The sequence below is a fragment of the Artibeus jamaicensis genome, unplaced genomic scaffold, assembly GCF_021234435.1.
Source record: "Artibeus jamaicensis isolate MK-2021 breed Jamaican fruit bat unplaced genomic scaffold, CSHL_Jam_final contig_3126, whole genome shotgun sequence".
In the NCBI taxonomy this organism is placed as follows: domain Eukaryota; kingdom Metazoa; phylum Chordata; class Mammalia; order Chiroptera; family Phyllostomidae; genus Artibeus; species Artibeus jamaicensis.
In genome coordinates this window covers 11,310,416-11,333,239 of record NW_026521723.1, presented here as the reverse complement: position 1 = coordinate 11,333,239, position 22,824 = coordinate 11,310,416, and the positions used below count along the sequence as shown (strand labels likewise).

General features: G+C 37.7%; 1 protein-coding gene across 3 annotated transcripts in view; it reads right to left on the bottom strand.

Moving 5' to 3' along the window:
• Positions 1-512: 512 nt before the first annotated feature.
• The window catches only part of GRAMD1C (GRAM domain containing 1C), a 106,497-nt gene continuing 84,185 nt past the window's right edge, over positions 513-22,824 (bottom strand). Inside the window, exons 11-18 of one of the 3 annotated variants that reach the window (XM_037136880.2) lie at positions 18,978-19,096; positions 17,428-17,570; positions 16,532-16,635; positions 15,096-15,272; positions 13,835-13,892; positions 12,007-12,117; positions 11,668-11,773; positions 513-2,119 (exon numbers count right to left, since the gene is read on the bottom strand). In XM_037136880.2, the coding sequence (XP_036992775.2) occupies positions 2,039-2,119; positions 11,668-11,773; positions 12,007-12,117; positions 13,835-13,892; positions 15,096-15,272; positions 16,532-16,635; positions 17,428-17,570; positions 18,978-19,096 (899 nt within the window). In that variant the 3' untranslated portion in view covers positions 513-2,038. The remainder of the gene's footprint in view (positions 2,120-11,667; positions 11,774-12,006; positions 12,118-13,834; positions 13,893-15,095; positions 15,273-16,531; positions 16,636-17,427; positions 17,571-18,977; positions 19,097-22,824) is intronic. The other 2 variants (XM_037136884.2, XM_037136881.2) reach the window with 2 other exon arrangements.

Sequence of the window (22,824 nt, the reverse complement as noted above, 5' to 3'; positions counted from 1 at the left end):
TCCCGCCCGAGACGGGCACCTGGGTGGGGCGGCCTCCTAAGCTCCCGTCGCCGGAGGGGCGGAGACTGAAATGTGGGAAACTGGAGAACCCTAAGGTTTTCCAAAGTACTTGAAATCCGTGGGTGTGCCCTCGCTCATTCAGACGCCCGCAACAGGCTTTCGGAGAGCTCTCCACCGCCAAAGGTACTGAGGTGCCGCCCCAAATTCGCTAACCTTCTCTTAAAAGGCCCAGAACTGCCCCTGACTGGTGGTTTTGCTCTTTTTTTTTTTTTTTTAATTTCTGGTGAGCAGTCACTAACTACATTAGACCCGCAGGCCTATGTAGAGTTTTTATTTTCAGTAGTATGCATGTTTGAAATGAAACTGTTCTAAAACGAGAGTTCTCTTCGGTTTTATTCTTACCCAAAATTCTTACCAGAATTTTGAAGAGTGTAAGCCCATGTACACGTTTTCGCTACAGTGGACTTTATTCTTTTGGGTTTGGGTTTTTTTTTTCCCCCAAACAGAAAAGGAAGAAAAAACGACAACTCAGATTTGGGTTTATTGATACTCAATTTATATTACACTCAAATACGATTAATTGAACACCATACATATTTAGTCGTAATTTATACAGCAACTTTGGTCATTTTCTTTGAGGTATATAATGAAGTACAAGTTTTAAAGAAACATCTAAAAATACTCAGCTTTTCACTGATAATTTTTGTGAATTTAAGAGAACAAGGTTTCGAGTTATATAATTCAGTCACTCTTGCTCACAGCCAGACACTTCATAAAACGACCCAGGTAAGTACACTAGTTCTCCAAAGCTGTTAGTTGGGATTCACCCAGAGAACCCTTTTCCCTCTGACTGAGTCAATACTTTGATTCTCCATAGGCATCTCAAAAATGGTTTTAGCAATCCCATGCAGCTATGGTGACTGTGGGGAGAAAAAAGAATTTAAAGGCAATAGTTGCTCAAACAGTAAGAATATATACAAATTATTCTGCATTGTCCTCTTGTTCCAGAGACATCACTTGTATTGAGACATATGCCTAAAGCCTTTTTATGAAAGGACTGGAGCTTGTGTCTGACTTACAACTTTCCATCAGTGCACTTTTATTGGGAGATAATGTATCCAGAAGTTTTTATTAAAGAGCCAAAGTTTATGTCTTACAACTTAATAAGTAAAACAAGGCACACACATAAATAAATGAAGTGATACGTGGCTACTGAAAACTAATTCACCAATTAGACTGCTAAACTGAAGTTCAAGTATTTATTTGATCACTAAATGTCCAGGTTTTAACCTAATTTTCTGGATTTTAAAACTCAGAGCTTGGTTCTTCATTTTGAGTGTTGATTCCCTACATATTTTCTTTTATAAAATTGACTAATTCATTTGATGTATGAGAGGCAAAATAATCTCACCTCTAATAGTTACCTGAAGAAGAAACAACTATTTCTTTCATGAAGATAAAAACATACCTGAAGAACCTTTCAGATAATTATCATCCTTGTGCAGAGTCAAAAGATGTACTGAATTTGCATGCTAAATAAGTGAAGACATTGTAATTATTTACACTCTGCAAACCTAGAAATATAATATGCCTGAAAACTGTTCCTTCAAAATTCATAATGGTTTAGAGGTTTCTTCTTATATTGATAGTCTTTAGCCTCTTGAATGTATCTCAATTGTGAAAGCCAGTTGGACACATACTGATTCTGTACTAATATAAAGCATCAAACTTCAAACCTCACTGTAAAAATGAGGCCCAGTGTCTCATTTTATTTTGTATCACAGAAATTCAAATCCACAATATAGTCCATGCTCTACTGGAGAAATTCACAGCTTAGAATTATGTATAAGAAGCAAAGGGATGGATTCTTAAGGCCATCGGAGACCAATTATGAAATAAATGTTATTAAAAAGAACTCATAAGGTACCAATGAGAAAACATGGAAATGTTCTATGACAATTAAAATCCTCATCCTTTGGTTTTATCCTAGATGTTTTCTTTTAGTTCCAAGTATCTCTCCTCTCAATCCTTAGGATCACTAGTTCTCCACAGCCATGCCGGTCTTGTTTTTATTTAGTAGATCAAAGGTTCTTTGAAGCATAATGAGTGAGCTCTTCAACTGCAAACAAAATAATTTTCAAAACTGGTCATTTAAATTTTTCTGATTGTCTTTATGCAAAGTTCATATTTCCATCTAACATAATTTTGTTTGTACTGATGCCCAAATAAAACACTGAACATAAAACATCTGATTCCTTAGGGCATCTGCTGGTATGTTTGCTGCAGAGTTGTTCCACGCGCTCTAGGACTGCACTTCTTCCTGCAGTGAACTGCTGTGTATTCTACCTCCCATTAGGTCCATAATCAAATTATCCAACATGAAAGGCTGGTTTGTTTTCATAAATGGTTTCTGAAGGTGCAGTGGTCTTCCTATCTCCTGAATAACTCAAGTTTCACTTCCAGGCTTGTGCTTGCTCTTATACTCATGTTTGTCTTTACCTTCTAAAATTTACCTGGCCCCACTGTCTCCATGTGTTTCCCTCTAATTATCCAGCCTCTAAGCTCCCAAAGCATTACTACTTACTTTGATACTTAATTTTGTACTTTTTAAGTATTTTTTAACAATACACATGGACACTGGATTTCTCTAAAAATTGTAGGCAACTTGAGAACAAGAATTTTCTCAAGAAGAATTCTTTGCATTCATTCATTCATTCTGTGCTAAGACTGGGTATGCAATGGTGAACTGAGCAGGCACTGTCTTTGCCTTCATGGAGCTTACAGAAGAGTAAGCGAAACAGAACTAAAACCCATGATTACACACAAATATGTAGTTACACACTGTATTACGTTTTTGACTTAAGCAACTGAAGGAGGGTAGTATCATTTTCTAAAGTTAGGTCAACTAGAGGAGAACTGGGTTTGGCTCGGGATGAAAATGGAATTCTGTTTTGGACCTGATCAGTTTGGGATGCCTGTTATTAGCCAGATGAAGATGGCTATGAGTCTAGAGCTCAGGGAAAAGGTCAGGGTAAGGACAGTGGACTTGGTAGTTATGTGGCATCCAAGTTATGGGAGTGGATGTGATCACCTAATGGGGAAGCAGAGGTGAAGGGGAGAGAATCTAACACAGAACCTGGAGCACTGGACCAGGAAGATGGTCAGGTACAGGAGATGATTTTAAAACAAAAAGTACTTTCCTGTTATGCTAAGTGGAAGAAGCCAGTCCTAAAAGATTACATTTTTAGGAAATGTCCCAAACAGGCAAATTTATATAACTAGAGAGTAGATTGGTGGTTGCCCGAGTGGAGAGAGTGAGGGATGGGAGTGACCACTAATGGGTACGGGGTTTCTTTTGGGGGTGAAGCAAATGTTCTGGAATTAGTGGCGATGGTTGCATAAATGTGTGCATATACTAATAATCCTTTAAAAGGGTGAACTTTATAATATATGAATTATTTCAGAAATAAAACTTGACTTTTTTCCATGATTTAAAGAAAGCAAGATTAGATACACTCCAAGAAAAGAGCAGTCAGCTCTGTCAAAATGCTTACACTGTAAGATGAAAACTAGAAAAAGGCACATTAATGAAACAAGCCAGAGGTCACTGCTCATCTTAGCTGAAGCAACATCAGTGGAAGATGGTGGAGAAGAAAACAAAGCAGGGGGCACTGAACAGCATATGCATCAAGTTTTGCTCCCCACTGAAACCTCACAGGAGGGTTTTTTTAAGACCTAAAACACAAATGCAGGTAACAAAGTGACAAAAGCTGCCCTGGCTGGTGTAGCTCAGAGGATTGTGGTTCAATTCCCAGTCAGGGCATATGCCTGGGTTGCAGGCTAGTTCCCAGCAGGGGACCCACGAGATGCAACCATACATTGATATTTCTCTTCCTCAATTTACCCCAAAGAATCCTCAAAAGCCTCAGGAATTGATGGCCAGGTATTTCTGGGAGTAGGAACTAAGAGAAAGAGGCTAAAATAGGAGGATCAAATGAATCTTTGGGCATATGGTCTCTCTCCTACTACCTTTACAGATGTCTGAAATGTTATTTTCTGGAGAGGATATAAAACAAAGAGTCTCAAAAAAATAAGGTACCTAGGAATAAATTTAACCAAGGAGGTAAAAGACCTGTATTCAGAAAACTACAAGACACTTTAGAAAGAAATTGAAGAAGATAGAAATAAGTGGAAGCACATTCTGTGTTCATGGATTGGAAGAATTAACATCACTAAAATCTCCAAACTACCCAAAGCAATCTATAGATTCAATGCAATCCATATTAGAATACCAATGACATATTTCACAGATCTAGGACAAATATTCCAAAAATTTACGTGGAAACAAAAAAGACCCCAAATAGCCTCAGCAATCTTGAGAAAGAAAAACAAAATTGGAGGGATCATAATACCTGATATAAAACTACAGCTCTGGCTGGTGTGGCTCAGTGGATTGAGTGCCAGCCTGTACACCCAAGGGTTGCAGTTCAATTCCTAGTCAGGGCACTTGCCTGGGTTGCAGTCCATGCCCCCAGTTGGAGGCATGTGAGAGGCAACCACATATTGGTGTTTCTCTCCCACTCTTCCTCCTTTCCCCTCTCTCTAAAAATAAATAAATAAAATCTTTAAAAAAAAACTACACTATAAGGCCACTATAATCAAAACAGCCTGCTACTAGCCTAAGAAGAAACACATAGATCAATGGAGAAAAATAGCCCAGAAATAAACCCACACCTTTATGGTCAATTAATATTTGATGAGCAAGAGCATATAGTGGAGTAAAGAGAAGTCTCTTCAATAAATGGTGTTGGGAGAACTGGACTGGTACTTGCAAAAATATATATATAACTAGACCACCAACTTACACCATACACCAGAATAAACTCAAAATGGATAAAAGACTTAAATATGTTGTGATGCCATAAAAACCCTAAAGGAAAACATAGGCAGTAAAATGTTAGATATCTCATGTAGTAATAATTTGCTCATGTAGTAATATATCTGCTAGGGCAAGGGAAACAAAGGAAAAAGAAATGGGACTATATCAAATTATAAAAGCTTCTGCACAACTAAAGAAACCATAAGTGCCCTGGCTGGTGTGGCTCCGTGGATTGAATGCTGGCCTGCGAACCAGTGGGTTCAATTCCCAGTCAGGGCACATGCCTGGGTTGCAGGCTGGGTCCCCACGTAGGGGCATGCAAGAGGCAACCAATCATTGTATCTTTCACACATCGATGTTTCTCTCCCTCCCTTTCTCCCTGCCTTCCTCTCTAAAAATAAATAAAATCTTAAAAACAAAAAAGAAACCATCAGCAAAATAAAGAAGGAACCTACTATATGGGAGAACGTATTTGCCAATGATACATCAGACTAGGGTTTGGTCTCCAAAATATATAAAGAACTCATACAACTCAACACCAAGAAGACAAACAATCCAATTTAAAAAATAGCCAAAGTACCTGAACAGACACTTGTCCAAGGAAGATGTACAGATGGCCCATAAACACATGAGAAAATGCTCAACATCGCTAGCCATCAGAGAGATGCAAATTAAAACCACAATAAGATATCACCTCATACCTACCAAAATGGTTATCATTAATAAATCATCAAAAAAATATGTGCTGGTGAGGATGTGGAAACCTAGTGCACTGTTGGTGGGAATGCAGACTGGTGAGGCCACTGTGAAAAATAGTACGGAATTTCCTCAAAAATTAAATAAGGAACTGCTTTTTGACCCAGCAATTCCACTTCTGGAATTATATCCTAAGAATCCCAAAACACCAATTCAAAAGAATATATGCACCCATATGTTCATAGCAGTGTTATTTACAATAGCCAAGATCTGGAAACAGCCTAAGTTCCATCAGTATATGAGTGGATAAAAAAGCTGTGATACATTGATACAATGGAATACTACATAGCAATTAAAAAACAGAATGAATTCTTACCTTTTGCAACAGCGTGGAAGGAACTGAGACTATTAAGTGAAATAAACCAGTCAATGAAAGACAGATACCATATGATCTAACTTTTAAGTGGAATCTAATCAACAAACTAATGACCAAAATAGAACCAATGGCTTAGAAACATGGAACAGACTGACAACTCTAAAAGGGGAGGTAGGAGTTGGGGACTGGCTGAAAGAAGGTGAGGGGATTATCAAAGAATATATATACATGACCCATGGACATGGACAATGCTGAGGGGATTGACTGTGGGGATGGGGGGGCAAGGGAGGAAAAAGTGGGACACCTATAACATAAACAAAATATTTTTAAAAGAAAAAAAAAAAGAAACAGAGGGTTCCTGACTGTATGACTCAGGGGATACCAACACATCATTAAGGACAATGGTACCACACCAAAAGCAGGGAGATTACGTGAAAACATGTATACTGAATGCTGAGACCATCCCCTCTGCTCTGACCTCCCCATCCCTCTTTCAGTCAGCCTCTAAAATGCTGGCAGCCAGCCCTTAAATCCTTCATATAGGAGACTGGAAGAGTCTTCTCTATGGAAACTGATGAATCCAAAAATCCAGACACCTAAACATACACAGATTAGAATTTCTCAACCAATAGCCCAGCCAAATAAATCTACAGAGAAGTTCAGGGTAGACCAGCCTGACCCACATGTTTAGAGATTCTGAGCTACATGAGCAGACAACCAAGGACTACAGACTCTAAAGAAATTCTCTAACACTAAGTATAGAAATCAGAGAAGAAGGGAAAGCATTTTGATAAAAAGTGAGTATGCAAGAAGAAAAAAATTATTTAACTGTCAGTAATAGATAGGAGAGAGAAAGATTTGGCTATTTAAAAAGATCATGACCCACTTCAATTAAGATGGTGGCCTAAGCAGGCGTGGCCTTACCACTTCACCTAACCACATCAAAATTACAATTAACATATAGAACAACCATCACTCAAGAAAGACAGAAACCAAGCTCAATGGAAGTCTGACAACCACGGAATTAAAGAAATCACATCCATTCATACTGGTAGGAGGGGCACAGATGCAAAACAGGCTGGTCCCACACCCACGTGGATAAAAATCTGGGAGGGGTCTCTCAGGAGTGAGGAGTCCCAGCCCCACACCAGGTCCCCCAGCCCAGGGTTCCAGTACCAAGAAGATAAGGACCCACAACTTCTGGCTGCAAAAACCAGCAAGGATTCAGTCAGTGGGAGAAACTGCTGGAGCCTTACACAGTTCCTCTTAAAGAACCCACACATATGCTCACCTACTCAGACTCACTCCCTCTGAACTCCAGCAACTGGGTAGCAGCTTGAAGGGCACCAGTGGTCTACAGAGAGAAACTGAAGTGTCTGGCATCCAGATGAGCAGAGGCCATTGTACCTTCTCTAAACCCTTCCTCCACAGAGCCAGCAAGTTGGTGCCATATCTGAGACTCCATCAGTCTAGCTAACACTGTTTGACCCACCTTGGAGATCCCCAGAGGAGCTGCCATACCCAACTTATGGGCCCACCCAAGCTGCTTTTCCATAAGAATGGCTGGTCTTGGATCCTAAATCCTATCAAACAAGCCAAGAGCTAGATTCAGTGAGCCCTAGCAGCACCCAGATTAGAGTCACAGCTTGGTTTCACCTGGGAATCTCCAAGCCTAACACAAGTGGCGGCCATCTCAGATTGCTTTATAACTCAGGCAGGGTGCCCCAAACAAAACACAGGTAGGGCTGACCTTGGCCTGTACCCCACCCCCAGAAAACCCCAGGGCCAATGCACCCACTGGATGGCTATAGACTACCACCCTCTGCACCGCTGATTTTCCATGGATGGCGGAGGTTGGTGGTAAGTGGTGAGAGCCAATCCTTGCAGCTGACTGGCCTGGGTAAATCCCTTCCATTGTTCTGCCAACAGAAACCAAGGCTCAACTACAAGAGGAGGGTGTACTCAGCCCACATGAAGGGCACACCTCAAGTACCCAACTTGGGTGATAGTGGAGGCTGTGCCACTGGACCCTGTAGGAGACCTACTCATTAGGCCACACTACCAAGACACAGTCAAAGCAGCCCTACCTAATATATAGAAACAAACACAGGGAGGCTGCCAAAATGAGGAGACAAAGAAACATGGCCCAAATGAAAGAACAGATCAAAACTCCAGAGAAAGAGCTAAATGAAACAGATATAAACTATCAGAAGCAGAGTTCAAAAACACTGGTTATAAGGATGCTCAAGGAACTTAGTGAGGACCTTAACAGCATAAAAAAGAGTCAGAAACAAAGGGCACACTTATTTAAGTAAAGAACAAATTTATAGGGAAACAACAATAGAGTGGATGAAGCCAAGAATCAAATTAATAATTTGGAACGTAAGGAAGCAAAAAGTAACCAATCAGAACAAGAAGAAAAAATGAAGATAGTATAAGGAGCCTCTGGGACAACTTCAAGAGGTCCAACATTCACATCATAGGGATGCCAGATGGAGAAGAGGAAGAGCAAGAAATTGGAAATATATCTAAAAAAATGGTGAAAGAAAACTTTCCTAATTTGGTGAAGGAAATAGATATGCAAGTCTAGGAAGAACAGAGAGTCCCAATTATGATGGGTGCAAAGAGGCCCACTCCAAGACACATAATTAAAAGGCCAAAGGTTAGCGATAAAGAAAGACTTTTAAAAGCAGCAAGAGAAGAGAAGTCAGTTACCAGAGGGTTGCCAGATGAGAGGTGGGAGAGACAGAATGAAGAGGTGAGGGGATTAGGAAGTACAAATAGCTAGTTACAGAATAGTCATGGGGATATAAAGTACAGTATAGGAAATGGACTAGCCAAAGAACTTGTACACATGACCCATGAATATGAACAACAGTGGGGGAACTGCCTGAGGTAGTGGGAGGTATGAGATGGAGGGGGGCAAAGGGAGAAAAATCAAGGAAACTATAATAGCAAAATCAATAAAATATAATTTTTTAAATCACAGTGCCATAAAAAAATGAAAATTCAGAGGAATAACAGCTCCTTGATATTAAAAATTAATTAGCAAAAATTTTTTAAACTCAATAGAAAAAAATTTTAATGTAACATTCTCAAATGCATCAGAGTATGACAATGTCTGTCTATAGATGACAAAACTTAAAATGACATGTGGCTATAGATTGAATTAAAATATAATTGAGAAAGACTGCTTTTTCTGCAAGATATAATATTCTAAGGTTACAATTAGAATTATAAATGAAAGTACATCAGAACTTTTCAGACTCCTGGAGGTTTTTAATCAATAATCTCTAGAATATCTACTTTAATAAAAAAAATATGTATATAAAAAAAATAAAGATTAAGATGAGGAAATCACTGAGAAAGCAGAATAAAAAGGCAAAGAGATGGAAGCTGGAATAAAAGGTTAAGAAAATTAGACAACCTGTCCAATTAACTGAATTTTAGGAACTGTAGATAGTGGAAGGAACAAAACCATCAACTATATAAAACAATACTTTCCAGAACTAAAGGGCATGAGTTTCCACATTAAAGGATTAAGAATGATACCAACCTCCAGAATTCTCAATGGTAGCACTGGAAGCCAAAAGGCAATGGAGCAATGCCTTAACCATTCTAAAGAAACATCATTTCCAAGTTAGAACTCCATCCCCACCCTAACTATTAATCAAAGAGAAGGAAAGAATAAAAATTTTTCAGACAAGCGGAATCTTAAAATATTTACCTCCATACTCTTTCTTAGGAGGCTACTAAAGGATATGCTCCATTAAAAAGAGGAAGTAAATCAAACAAGGAGAAAACATGGGCCGTAGGAAACAGAGGAGATGGATGACAGCTGGGCACCCACACAGAGGGCCACAGACCTGCCTGGAGCCAGGCAGAGGCTCCACTAACAGATGCCTAAGGTGAATGAGGATTATAAGAGATTTATACAATAGACAGGATGAAATCCTTACAAATAATATTGATAAAACTAATCAACCATAATAAAATTCAGGGATAAGAAAAAGAACAGAAAAGAAAAGCAGTTATAGTTTATTCTGTGGCACAGTTCAGAATAGCAAAGTTGGTCAAAACAAAGCAAACACTAAATATTGACCTCACCAAAAGTATGACTTCATTTGGGAGAATGGGGAAGTTTGAAACGGGGGAAGATGAGATGAAAGGAAAGAAAACAAAATCACTGTGTTCTTTTTACTTCCCTAATAGCAACTCAAAACGTAATGTCTAAAACTGAAAAATCAAGACATATCAATGTATGCTCATTTATGAATGTGAAGGTAAACACCAACAGAATAAACTAAAAGATTCTTGTCTTAGGAAAGAAATGGAGAAGAGAGTGCTGGGATTGCTATTTTCTCAAAAAATCTTACAGAACAAGTTAACTCTTTAAACTATGTGAAAGAGTGACTTTAGAGAAAATAAAAACTTACAAAAATGAATGACATATGAAGGATAAAGTAGTGACAGCCAGAGTAGGCAAGTCTGAAAGAGCTCAACTCTGAAAGGGAGGAGAGAGATGATGCGGTTATGGTGTAGGTTTTTAAATGCAGGAGGTAGCATAGCGCAGTAATGTGCTGATAGTAAAGACCCACGGAATAAGGGAGACTGAAAATGGGAACACTAGAAGGGAGATGCATGGCGTCTCCTGCTAACACGTGCTGGGACTTGCCTATCATAGGCTGAGGAATGCATCCAACTGGAGTGGAGAAGACAGGGTGCAGCAATAGGAGGGGCTGCAGACTTGATTATAGAAGGAGAGGAAAAGTCTCATTTTTCCTTGATGCACAGTCATCAGTTGAGAGTGAGGAGCTATGAAAGGAGATAATGAGGAAAAAAGTGAGAATATGATATACTCCTTGCTGAAGAGTAGGAGGAGAAAATTACTAAGGAACTGTAGATACTGTGCACTTGAAGAGTGTCTAGTTGAACTTATGTCCTTCAGTGTCCTACATGATATACTATGAAATGCTCAATAGTTGAATCTTCTAAAAAACAAACCTACACATGGGAGAAAAGGATGAAATGAAATAAAATATTAACAGTGATTATGTCTGAATGCTAGAACAATAGGTTTTCTTCTATTCTCTATTTCTTCAATTTTGAAAAGTAAACATATATATTATAATGAAAATATTAATCTTTATTTTTCAAAGGGAATCCTAACTTTTGGTTCATGGAAGTAAGTGGCACATATTGATGATACTATGTTCAAAAGCAAAACACTGAAGCAACCTAAATGTTCAGCCTTCAGTGGATATACAGTAAAAATAATTGGGGCATGTTTATATAGTTGAATTCCATGCAGCTGCTAAAAGAAGAGGAAGCACTTTATATCCTCATATGGAAATATCTACAACAAAATAACAGTGTATATAGTATCTATCATTTCTATAAAAAGGATTAAATTAAGCATAAAATTTCATATAGAAGAATCACTAAAAAGAAATAGATATAAGTATGATGATATGGAAACATCTTCAAAATATATCACTAATTGAAAAAAAAGATACACAATGGTGTCTGTGGTATGCTCCTATTTTATAAAAAAATGTACCAGGGACTATGTGCATACTATGCATAATACAAAAATTGGCAAGGCAAGGGTAGTGCCTCCAGGAGGGGGTTTCTTCTGATAATCGTATATGGAATACTCTCTCACAGCCAGAGCAGCAGCAGGTCCAGACTGGTGAGAGCACACAGAGTTGCCTACCTCTTCCAGCATCACAATGGAGTCTCGGAGCACTCCTTTTAAACGATGGGCCTGATCTTTATGCTTTTGATTGTATTCTGCTCTTGACACCATATCAGAGGCTAAACTGAAAGAAAAATACCATATTAAAATTCAGGAAAATATCTCCTAATATTTTATTTCCAGAAATTACCAGTACTCCATAAATTTACAAACAAAACAAAAAATTAAGAAACAAAAAAAAGTATGACTACGAAATAGTTAATAGGCCAAAATCTCTAAAACAGGAGTTAAGTTTTCTTCAACTAGGGAATTACTGAAATAATAACTAACAGGTTGGAGGGGGAAAAAAAGACTTACTTCAAAGATTTCTCTTCTTGGAGGTGGAGACGGTAAAAGGACTGAGCAGCATATTCTATCTTTGACAGCTTCAGAAACAGTGTTACATTCAACAAAACTAGCAACAGCAAACTAGGCAGAGCAAAGCATACCCAGTTAATCCACTCTTCCCCAGACATGAAGCACTGCTAACGCAGAACATATATGCAAAACCTTCAAAAATGTGTATTATCCAGACCAGTTTTCAATTACTGTTAACGTTTAAATCAGTTATCCCTATTACATAAAATAATTACTTGTAAGTACTAAACAGACATTGAGGGAAAAGTTAGAAGGCAAGTGGAGGACAATGAAGCCCTGAAAGCAGGTCGGGATGGTCCCCCAACATCCGCTCCGTTAGGAAGCCCAGCCAGGGCAGACATGCAGCCCCTGGCTTAGAGATCGACCAGGTGACCTTTCAGTATCTGTTCTGGGTGCTTTTGGCTTAGTGGTTATAAAACCATAATGCTGTACTTCAAACAGAAAGTGAAGATCAATATGGACTAATCTTAGGTAGATCATGATGTACTTGCTATTCCCAGTGGAAGCCAAAAGAAATTTTTAAAAATTACCATTCAGCAAAAATTTCCTCTAGTTCAACTTGGACTAAGAAAGTATCAAATCCCAAATATACATTAATGGTGTAATGTACAAAATGTTAAATGCTAAATGAACTTTATTGGTTCTTACAGCAGCCTTTCCAGTGAATGAATATATTTCTTATTATACACATATACAAATATATAGGTGGCATTGCATCTCATTTTTTTCTGTTAAAATATCTGACTTGCCCTTAAAAATATACAATATTCCCTTTATCTATCCAGAAGACAATATTTTTTAAAATGAAAGCTTATGTAGTAACAATAAAATCAAATTTATGAACTTATTATGGCACTGAAATGGTTCACTGATGAACATTTCAACATCTGAGTATAAACTTTCTGCAAAGTAAAGCAAAAGACCACTGATGTTATTTACTATTCAAAACTGCCATGGCAAATCAACCTAACTGGAAGATAAAAATCTTCTTATAAAACTCAAAGGCACAATAATCATTTTCTATGTTCTGAAATCTGTAATTTAAAAAAACAGCTGATATAAGAACTTCATTCCAAAAAAATCCCTGAGTGTGTCACCCAGTCGGAGCCAATTCAATGGAATCTAAGCGACTACCCCAACATTCGCATATAGCCACGTAGATAATAGTAGTCTGAACATAACTGGCCAAATGGATTACTACAAAATATGCGATTCGGACTAATTGTCCAGTATCTCTCTTCATGGGATCTTCAATCACTTTCATCAGAATAACCTGGACAGAGTGTTTTGAAATACTGATTCCTGACCCCTACTCGAGACCTACTGACTCGGTCTCTGGACTTAGGGTGAGAAATCTTCATTTTAGCAAGTGATAATTATGCACAGGAAAGGGTAAGGACTTCAGGTCTAATCAAAAGAGTAAAAACAGCATTATTGGGATTTCACTAGCCTGCATATATAAATACTCCCTTTAAATTTATGGAACATCCCATAAAATTTTATGATTAAAAGAAATAAATTAGTTTAAAAATAAGAACATTTATTGAATGTGTACTTGGTATTCGCTCAAATTTAATGATTTTTCTGAAATTCATACATCAAAACTATCAGACTAAAGAATATGTTGTAAAATTACTGTTTTTGTAAGTTCAAACTGGTCAAATAGTAGTTAAGTTCTATACAATAATATGCAAATGCATTCAAATCCTTTTGTAAACTGTTAAAAGTAAAAACACAAGCTAAATAAGCATTCAAAACCAACACTTACAAAACACTCATCACCACGATCAGGGCAGTGTTCCAGTTTTCCACTTCCTTTTTCTTTCCTACAGATAACACACATATACAAACACACAGGCTGCATTAGAATCGGGACTATGATTACAACCAATAAAATTTTAATTTCATTTGAAATAACTAGAAATGTAAGAAACTACTTGTAAGGAAAAAGTGATTTAGGGTGAATTTCTGCATCTTTTTTTGCTTGTTTATTTCTGATATCCTAAGTAATATGAGTCAAATCTACAAAAAGAAAACTTACATCAGCCCTTCAAATTCGGCCTATATTAAAAATTAATTTACTCTAAAATTAAATATGCAATTCAATACATATGTATGATCTGTAGCTAAGTTCCATTTCTTCAAACAATATTTGAGATAGGTTTATGTATAACACTTCCACCTGCAAACAGTTTTGTCAGTCACTGCCACCTGTTCTCTATTGACCATACTTTTAAATTTCGAAATTAGAGCCATTAAGCTTAAACATATTCACACTAAGAAATGAGCCTCAGAAGAGAATTTTTTTATGTGGAAGGATGTGAAGGTGTTACAGTTTTACAGTTCTGAGAGAGAGGGAATAACAGCAGATGCATGATGCTTTCCAAATTGAGAGTGAGGACAGTAAAAGGCAAATTCCATTTCTACAATTTTGCTGGGCTGGCCCTGAAATTACGTAAGCATTAAAAACATACAATCGTTTTTAGTACATTCGGGGGTAGAAATGTAATGTCTGAAAATGCTTGGTGGGAAGTTAACAAGTGAAGTGTCCAGTATCAGGGGACATTGATGGGGACTGGTGACCTGGGGACTTGGTCTAATGAGACAGCAGTTATTAAGCTCCAACTGATTGTTGCTATGAAAATATTTGGGTCCAGGGCTCTCAGATCTGAGTTTTTTGTTTGTTTGTTTATTTTTTATTTATTTATCTTTAGAGGGGAAGAGAAGGAGAGAAATATTAATGTATGGTTGCCTCTCGTGTGTCCCCCACTGGGAACTGGCCTGCAACCCAGGCATGTGCCCTGACTGGGAATCAAACGGCAATCCTCTGGTTCGCAGGCCCACACTCAATCCACTGAGCTACACCAGCCAGTGCTCAGATCTGAGTTTTTATACAAAAATGTCCAATTTTTAAAATACCATATGGCCCAGTAAGATACTTCTATTGACCGACATTTTACAAACGCCAAAGAGACATATTCTGCTTAATATAAATGAACTAAAACCTCTGTTTACCAGATAACAGCTACCTGTAACATCCCCTTTGGCATCTACACCCCCATCTCCAGAAGAACGTCGAGAAGCAAGTTTAGGAACCGTCTCTGCTGTTCGGTTGAATGTTCGCCTTCTCCTTCGCAGGCCACTAAGTTTTCCAGGGTCTTCAACAGACTGATTTAACATAGATTCTTCCATTAACAAATCTGATTCTAAAGGGGGAAAAAAAACTTTGGGTAGTGGAGAAACCTCGACTATAAGATACAGGGAGGTTAGTGGTTGTGTTGTGTTCTGTTTGTTTTTTTAAGCTTTGGAAAATTTCTTTAACAATTACTTGGGTTTCATGGCCTAGATTCAAACCTACTCTTAATGAAAAGTTTTGGAGATTACAGTGATCCCATAATAAGGCTTCATTATTCTAGGAAGAATGGACTATATTAATAAATGATGGGATCATCAGAGCAAATTTGCCATGTGCTGTATTAAATATTAATGTAATGATTTAAGTTTTAGAAACAATAGGCCTATCCTGGATCATTAGAAAGACTTCCAAGAATGAGCACGGTACTCGACGGTCGATTTCGAAGGAGGGAGCAGCATATAACAGTTCTAATTTACAATAAGGGTTTGCAGAAAAGGAAGCCCTAAAAATGAAAATTTGCAAACAACCTAAAAAAATCTCATTTTTGTCAACTGTTTCAATGTTTTCCTTTACCACATTTTTTATTAAAAGTTCATTATCCAGTGGCCAAACTAATTTTTGAGTTCTATTTTCTTTGCTCCTGATTAGGAGTTTAATGACAAAATAACCAAAGAGAGAAAAGCAAGGAAATAAAGTAAATAATCAACAAACTAGAGGATGACCAAGAAATTACAAGACTTGACTGACTACCAGCTTGTCTTTAACTAAAATTAATTATGCTCATGTAAGTATATTTTTTTCTTGTGTATATTTTAAGAAATATCCAAATAGAACTACTATATTACTTCCCCAGTCTAGCACCCACCTCCACCAAGTTCATACTTGTACAGGACACCGTTACTTAGCGGGCCCGTGTAAAACCAGGAACACTGTGCTGCCGAGGTCAGTGTGGGCCCGAGGATGCTCTGAGATTAGCAAGCACAGGTGCGCCTGTGCGCTCCAGCGGTGGAGCACCCTTCTGTTTCAGTATTTCTTGTTCATTAAAATGGAGAAAAATAACAACAGTACCTACCTCACGGGGCTGTAATGAGTTGATATTTATAAAGCACACAGAACAACATCTGGCTTATAGTAAGAATTATTTAAGTGTTTGTTGGACCAATGAAAATTAAAAGTTTGAAAGTCCAAGTGGGGCGGTTACAAGTACTTTAGTGGGAGACATTCCAACACCATATACCAGTTTCTGCTATTAATCCAAATGCACAATCAGTCCACTCTGTTAATAAATGCTGTCCTTACAAAAACAGATAAATCAAGAAACGCACGAACCAAGCTGTTTGAAATAGTCTTCCAGTGAGCTCCAGGAATTCTTCTCAATCAAAGATTTGACAATGGCCCATGGCTGTTTTCTGTACTTCAAATCTGTGGAGATTCTAATAGGATAAGGATAATACTTATTTAAAGGACAGGATTTAAGTATATTAACATTGCCATTAAATATAAGATTGTATTCAGTGGACAGCCAGAAGGATTCAAAGTCATTTAGATTATAAAAGAAAATTTGTTCACTAATAACAACTTCTTTCCAAAATTACTGTGTGCTACTAATAATTTCATCAAAATTTCCCTCTAAGTACATGGGATTCTACTTCTTTCCTTTCTCTAGTCCTGACTTTTCTTTGCATAGACGAAAGGCTCAAAATAAATTCTAAATTTACTACATGTCTTGTAGAAAAATCTCAAGAAAAATCTCAGTGGTCAGGAATTAGTTGAAAATCACTACATTAGCTAAGACTAGGCCAAGCATATGATGACGGCCCATCACTAACCCTAATGCACCAACACTGCCCACTCCCCACTGTAGGATAGTCATTCACCCCTCACCGTGTGCCCCTCAAGAACTCCAAGCCCCCTTGACGTTAAAGAGGGACTGGTGTCGGGTTCTGGCCATTGGACTGTGAGCACAGTTCTACAGCTCTCTCTTGCTGTAGCAACAGAAACACCACATAATCAGGGTTGTGTAGCTTCAGGATGTCAAAGCCTTCATTGGCTTGGGCCTTGAGGGAGGAGCCCCATCCCTCTGCTGACCAAGGATGGACGTGTAATTTGAACAAACAATAAAGCTCTGTTGTGGAAAGCCATCACTAAGATCTTAGGATTACTACTATGGTACCAGAGCATGATCTAGCCTATCCTGACTAAAACACTCATCTACAGTAGCTCACCTCAGCCGGCACTTCTGTTTTGAAGACGGGATGATGTAGTATCTGTTCAGGGTGTAGAAGTAGTCGTGGTAGGGGACATCATGCGTCAGCACTTCTGAGTCTACCCAGTAAAACTGTGCTTCCCGACTTTCTTTATACAGTGTCTGCCAAAATAAGATAAAAAAATTTTTGCATGTAATTGTTTAATACATCAAATTCCTTGCCAATTCAGAACATATATATTAGAATTCCTGCTCCCATTTTACAAAAGACATGAGAAGCCAATGTACAGAGCCAGAAGGGCCTCCATGCTGGCTGTGCTATCTACGAATGAGAAGAAAAGACCTGCAGAAATGGTATTTGCTGCCTCTCCGTCATTTCACAGTATAATTATTTTTCTTTCTCTTAGATATGAGGAGGAGAAAGGAACCATATAACCTCTTGTGTATATTACTAGTTTTCAAAGAATTTTAAGTCTTCCTGTTAGGGAACAATTACAAAAGTATTTGAAAAAATTAAGGATGCCACCCAAAATTCACCAAGGTGTAATAAAACCACCCTTCACCAAATAAATGAAGGAAGCAGGCAAACAAACAAAATGCTACTTTTCCTCAACAGGATTTGATGTGGGTGCCGGGCAAGGCTTGCTCACTGTGATCATGCCCTTTATACCCGTGCTCTAAGGTTATCGAAGACACTCTAATGCCAAAGTGCCAGACTTTTCTTATTTATCTAAAAGTCTTTTGAGAAAAAAGTTTAAGTCCTTTTTAACACTGACGGACAAAATTACAACAGCAGAATGAGTTCAGATGCTGGATATTTTTGAACTATTTGCACAGTAGAGACACTGCACTCCAGCACGAACTGGCCATGCACAAACTCCACTCGGACACAGCGCCACACTGGCGCAGAGCCGAGCATCCGATGTCTCACCATCTCTTCCCTGTATGTCACAGCAGCCATCTAGTTATTTGACCCAAACCCTTGACATGATTCTGCAAATCAAATTCCCGCAGTGTTCTTTTAAAAACCATTTGTTATTTTTTTAAAGGTTCAGTCATACACAAGAGTAGAAATGAAGTATGATGAATTCTCACAAGCTCATCAACCAGCTTCAACAACACTAACTTGCGCCTAGCCCTGTTTCATCTGTACCCCATTCCCACATTCCCTCCCTCCCTCACACCTGGCCATCCTCCTCTGCCTCGCTAGGCTACTTTTAAAAGATCCCAGACATCACTAGAATTTCATCCATGAACACCTCAGTATTTCTCTCCATAGATTCTTCAGTATGTCTCTTTAAAAGATACTTTATTTTTTTAAGATACTTTTCTTTAAAACATAGCTACAATACCATTACACACACACACACACACACAAAATAACAGTTCCTTAAAGCTCATGAATATATGGTTGATATGTTTCTTGAGTCTCTTTTAACCTGTAACAGTTTCTCCTCACATTTTTTCTTGCCATTCATTTGATGAAATTGTTTTGTAAACTGGCAACTCAGGCATCTTCTCTCTTCCCACATACATGGTTCTTCTGAGGTTCTGACAGGGCAGACATACCTGCTTCTCAGTGGCAGCGGTGGACTTCCCAGTGAGCGGATTATTAAGAATTATAGTGTAGGTCATGGTTCTCAGTTGATCACCTCCAGGTTCCACATTCCAAGGGGTAGATACTACATCTAATCACAGCATAAACATAAAATGAGTCAGTTCTAGAAGTGTGAAGGGTGTGACTTGAAATGGAATCAAAGAGCTAGTTTTTGAATATTTTAAATTTTTATTTTTGACCATTCCAAAATAAAATTAAATATTAGGCACTCTTCTTATGTATGACATCTCTGATCTATTTACTTCTAAATTGTTGTCTATCAATACACTTTACTTTCCTTTAAAAGATAAAAGTTGGTTCATCTGTAGGCCTCTTTTTAAAGTCCCCAATACCTATGAAGAAAAGTAATGGCACCAGCCTTTACTGTCAAACTGAGACAGAACAGCACTTCAGTATTCCCATCATTGAGGACGAAACCTTGAAAGACATTTGTGATTATGCAGCAATGTGGTCTTGATCCCAACTTGTGGAGAAATCATGGAATGTTAGGTGCTTATCTGCTGAAGTCTTTAATTAAGGAGGAAGCAATGGAATATACATAACTATATAACCTATATAGCACAAGCTATAGGATAACCTCTCTATGCCAAGACCTTGGTCAAAAGTCTCTTCTGTTTGCTTAGCAACAACACTGTGAGTAAAGACACACTTTGAGCACATATATCTTTAGAACACTGCACTACACAGCAAAGGTCATTTTACTGTAAAGGTCAGCAAAGGTCAGAAATGGTATTTGCTGCCTCTCCATCATTTCACAGTATAATTATTTTTCTTTCTCTTAGATATGAGAAGAAAGGAACCATATAACCTCTTGCATATATTACTAGTTTTTAAAGAATTTTAAATCTTCCTGTGAGAAAACAATTAAAACATTATTTGAAAAAATTAAAGATGCCACCCAAAAGTCTTTGGATTTTACAAGCCAAAGGCTAAGCAAGTATAGGTAAGGGCATCATGAACTCTATTCAAAGATCTGACTAAATCATTTAATGCTGTTAGCACAAATGGACTTGGGCAATTAGTATGTCTGGCTGCTACTCATCAACATACTAAAATATAGGAGCCTTTATCTAACTCATTACCTACTGTCAAAGGAATGATGCCAGGCATCATGATCTACCCAGTTTTTCTCAATTTCTTTCACACAGTGAAGTCTAGCTGAAGCTACCTTTTGAGTATCTGGAAAAATCTTACAACTAAACTTAAAAAGCAACATCACAAACCATGGAAGGTATCATTCAAAATTTGCTATAAAATGATTTATTATATTGTTTTTGCCTATCTTTCCTACATTTTAGTTTCTTAAGAATAGGTAAGTGGTAGTAATTCTACCCCTTACTTCCTTTTTTCTTTTTTAAATTGTTCGTGCACAGTTACCCCCATTTTCCTGCCACCATCGTTTCAAGATGGCACTCTGAGCACACATCTTTTCCTTCCCAAAATCCTAATCAAATGACTATGGAAACATAAAAATAAGGAAAAGTGTGAGATTTTGATTTATGTTAAAAGTATGTATTTGGTCTTCATCTCATTTCTGGCACAGAGCTCCTAAAACTCTTGGAATTTACTAAGTAAACAATAAAGGTGCCTTTAAATTTGTTTACTTATTTATTTATTTATTTATTTTTAGAGAAAGCGGGAGGGAAGGAGAAAGAGTGGGAGAGAAACATCAATGTGTGGTTGCCTCTCACACACCCCAAACCGGGGACCTGGCCCACACCTAGCCATGTGCCCTGACTGGGAATCGAACTGGCAACCCTTTGGTTTGCAGGCCCATGCTCAATTCACTGAGTTACACCAGCCAGGATAAGGTGTCTTTTTTCATTATATCTTTTGTTCAGTACCTCACCCTATTTATTTCTTCCTTCAGCTGGCTGTTGATTTGTATATTTCAATGTCCTTTATAATAAATTGGTAATCTAGTGAGTAAAAAAATTATTTATTTACATGAAATATATAAAATTCTAAAATACTTTTCAAAGGTTACTTTGATTGAATGTCAGTATGTTTCAGAAGATTTATACAAATAATCCATTGTGAATCAGCAATAGAATTTAAAGATATTGTTGAATTCTGCTGTTAAAACAGCACACTATTCAACAAAGCAAGAATCAATAAGGAGAAAGAAAAGTATCTTCCACTTGTGTTTTCAGCAATGTTACCAAATTTCCATTATATATCACTCAAAAGAATATTTCAAAGGTGACGAGAGCAAGACTGAGATGCAGAGTGGTGCCATGGTAACACTGGTGAAATGTGGGTGCCATGTGCCACGGCACCATCTAATTAACAACATCCTGGAATAGTCAAGTCCCCAATACCTGAGTAAAGCTCAACATAGTATAAAAATTGGAGATGAAAAGTGAAAGAAAAGTTCTAAGAAAAGTGAAACTAGCATACAAAAAAGACACAAGAGCCATTTTGATATATTGAGTTGAGGTAATAAAAATCAGGAATTTCAGAACAACCACTTCAAAAATCCTTTGATGTAATAAAGTTTTAAAACTGGTAAGTTTTTATACCCATTAGGATGGTTGTTAACACAAAAAAATGAAAATAACAAGTTGGTGAATGTGGAGAAACTGGAACCTCTTTATGTTGCTGGTGGAAATGTAAAATTATGTTGCCACTATGGAAAATGATGTGGCCATTCCTCAAAAAATTAAACATAGAATTACCTTATGATTCAGCAATTCCACATTTGAGTATACACCCAAAGGAATTGAAAACAGGGACTCAGATATTTGTGCATCAGTGTTCATAGCAGCATCACAGCAGCATTATTGACAATAACCAAAAAGTGGAAACAACTCAAAACTCCATCAAGATATGAATGGATAAACAAAATGTGGCCTATACATACAATGGGATGTTATTCAGCCTTAAAAAGGAACGAAATTCTGATATATGCAAAAACATAGATACACACTGAAGACATTATAGTAAGTGAAATAAGCCAGTCACAAAGGGTCAAATATAACATGATTCCACTTATAGAAGGTACCTAGAGTAATCAAATTAAAAGAGAGAAAAAGTAGAATGCTGATCATCGGGAGTTGGGCAGAGGGGGAAATGGGCAGTTTCTGTTTCACAGGCACAGAGTTTCAGTTCAGGAGGATGGGGAAGTCCTGGAGCTGCACGGTGGCAATGATGGCTGCATGGCCATGTGAACACACTTAATACCACTGAGTCATGTGCTTTAAAATGGTTAAAATGGGAAGCCTTATGTTATATACATTTTACCACAATAAAAAATTTGGTAAATTTAGGTGACGGATATATGCATTTTATTATACTATTCATGCAACTTTTCTGAAGATTTATGTTTTTTCTTTTTTAAAAAATATATTTTTATTGATTATGCCATTACAGTTGTTCTATTCCCCCCCTTCATTTCCCTCCACCCTGCACACCCCTCCCCCACCATTCCCCCCTTTAGTTTTTGACCACATGTCTCAAGTTCTTTAGATTCTATATTTCCCCTACTATTCTTGCCCTCCCCCTATCCATTTTCTGCCTACCGTCTATGCTACTTATTTTCTGTACCTTCTCCCTCTTTCTCCTCCTTCCACTCCCCTGATGCTACCCCTCCATGTGATCTTCATTTCTATGGTTCTGCTCCTGATCTAGCTGTCCTCTTAGTTTGCTTTTGTTTTAGGTGTGGTTGTTAATAACTGTGAGCTTGCTGTCCTTTCACTGTTCAGATAAAGTGCTTCTCAGATAAGATCAAATTCAAGGAGTTCATCATCACCAAGCCCTTATTATATGAAATGTTAAAGGGACTTAAGAAAAAGAAGA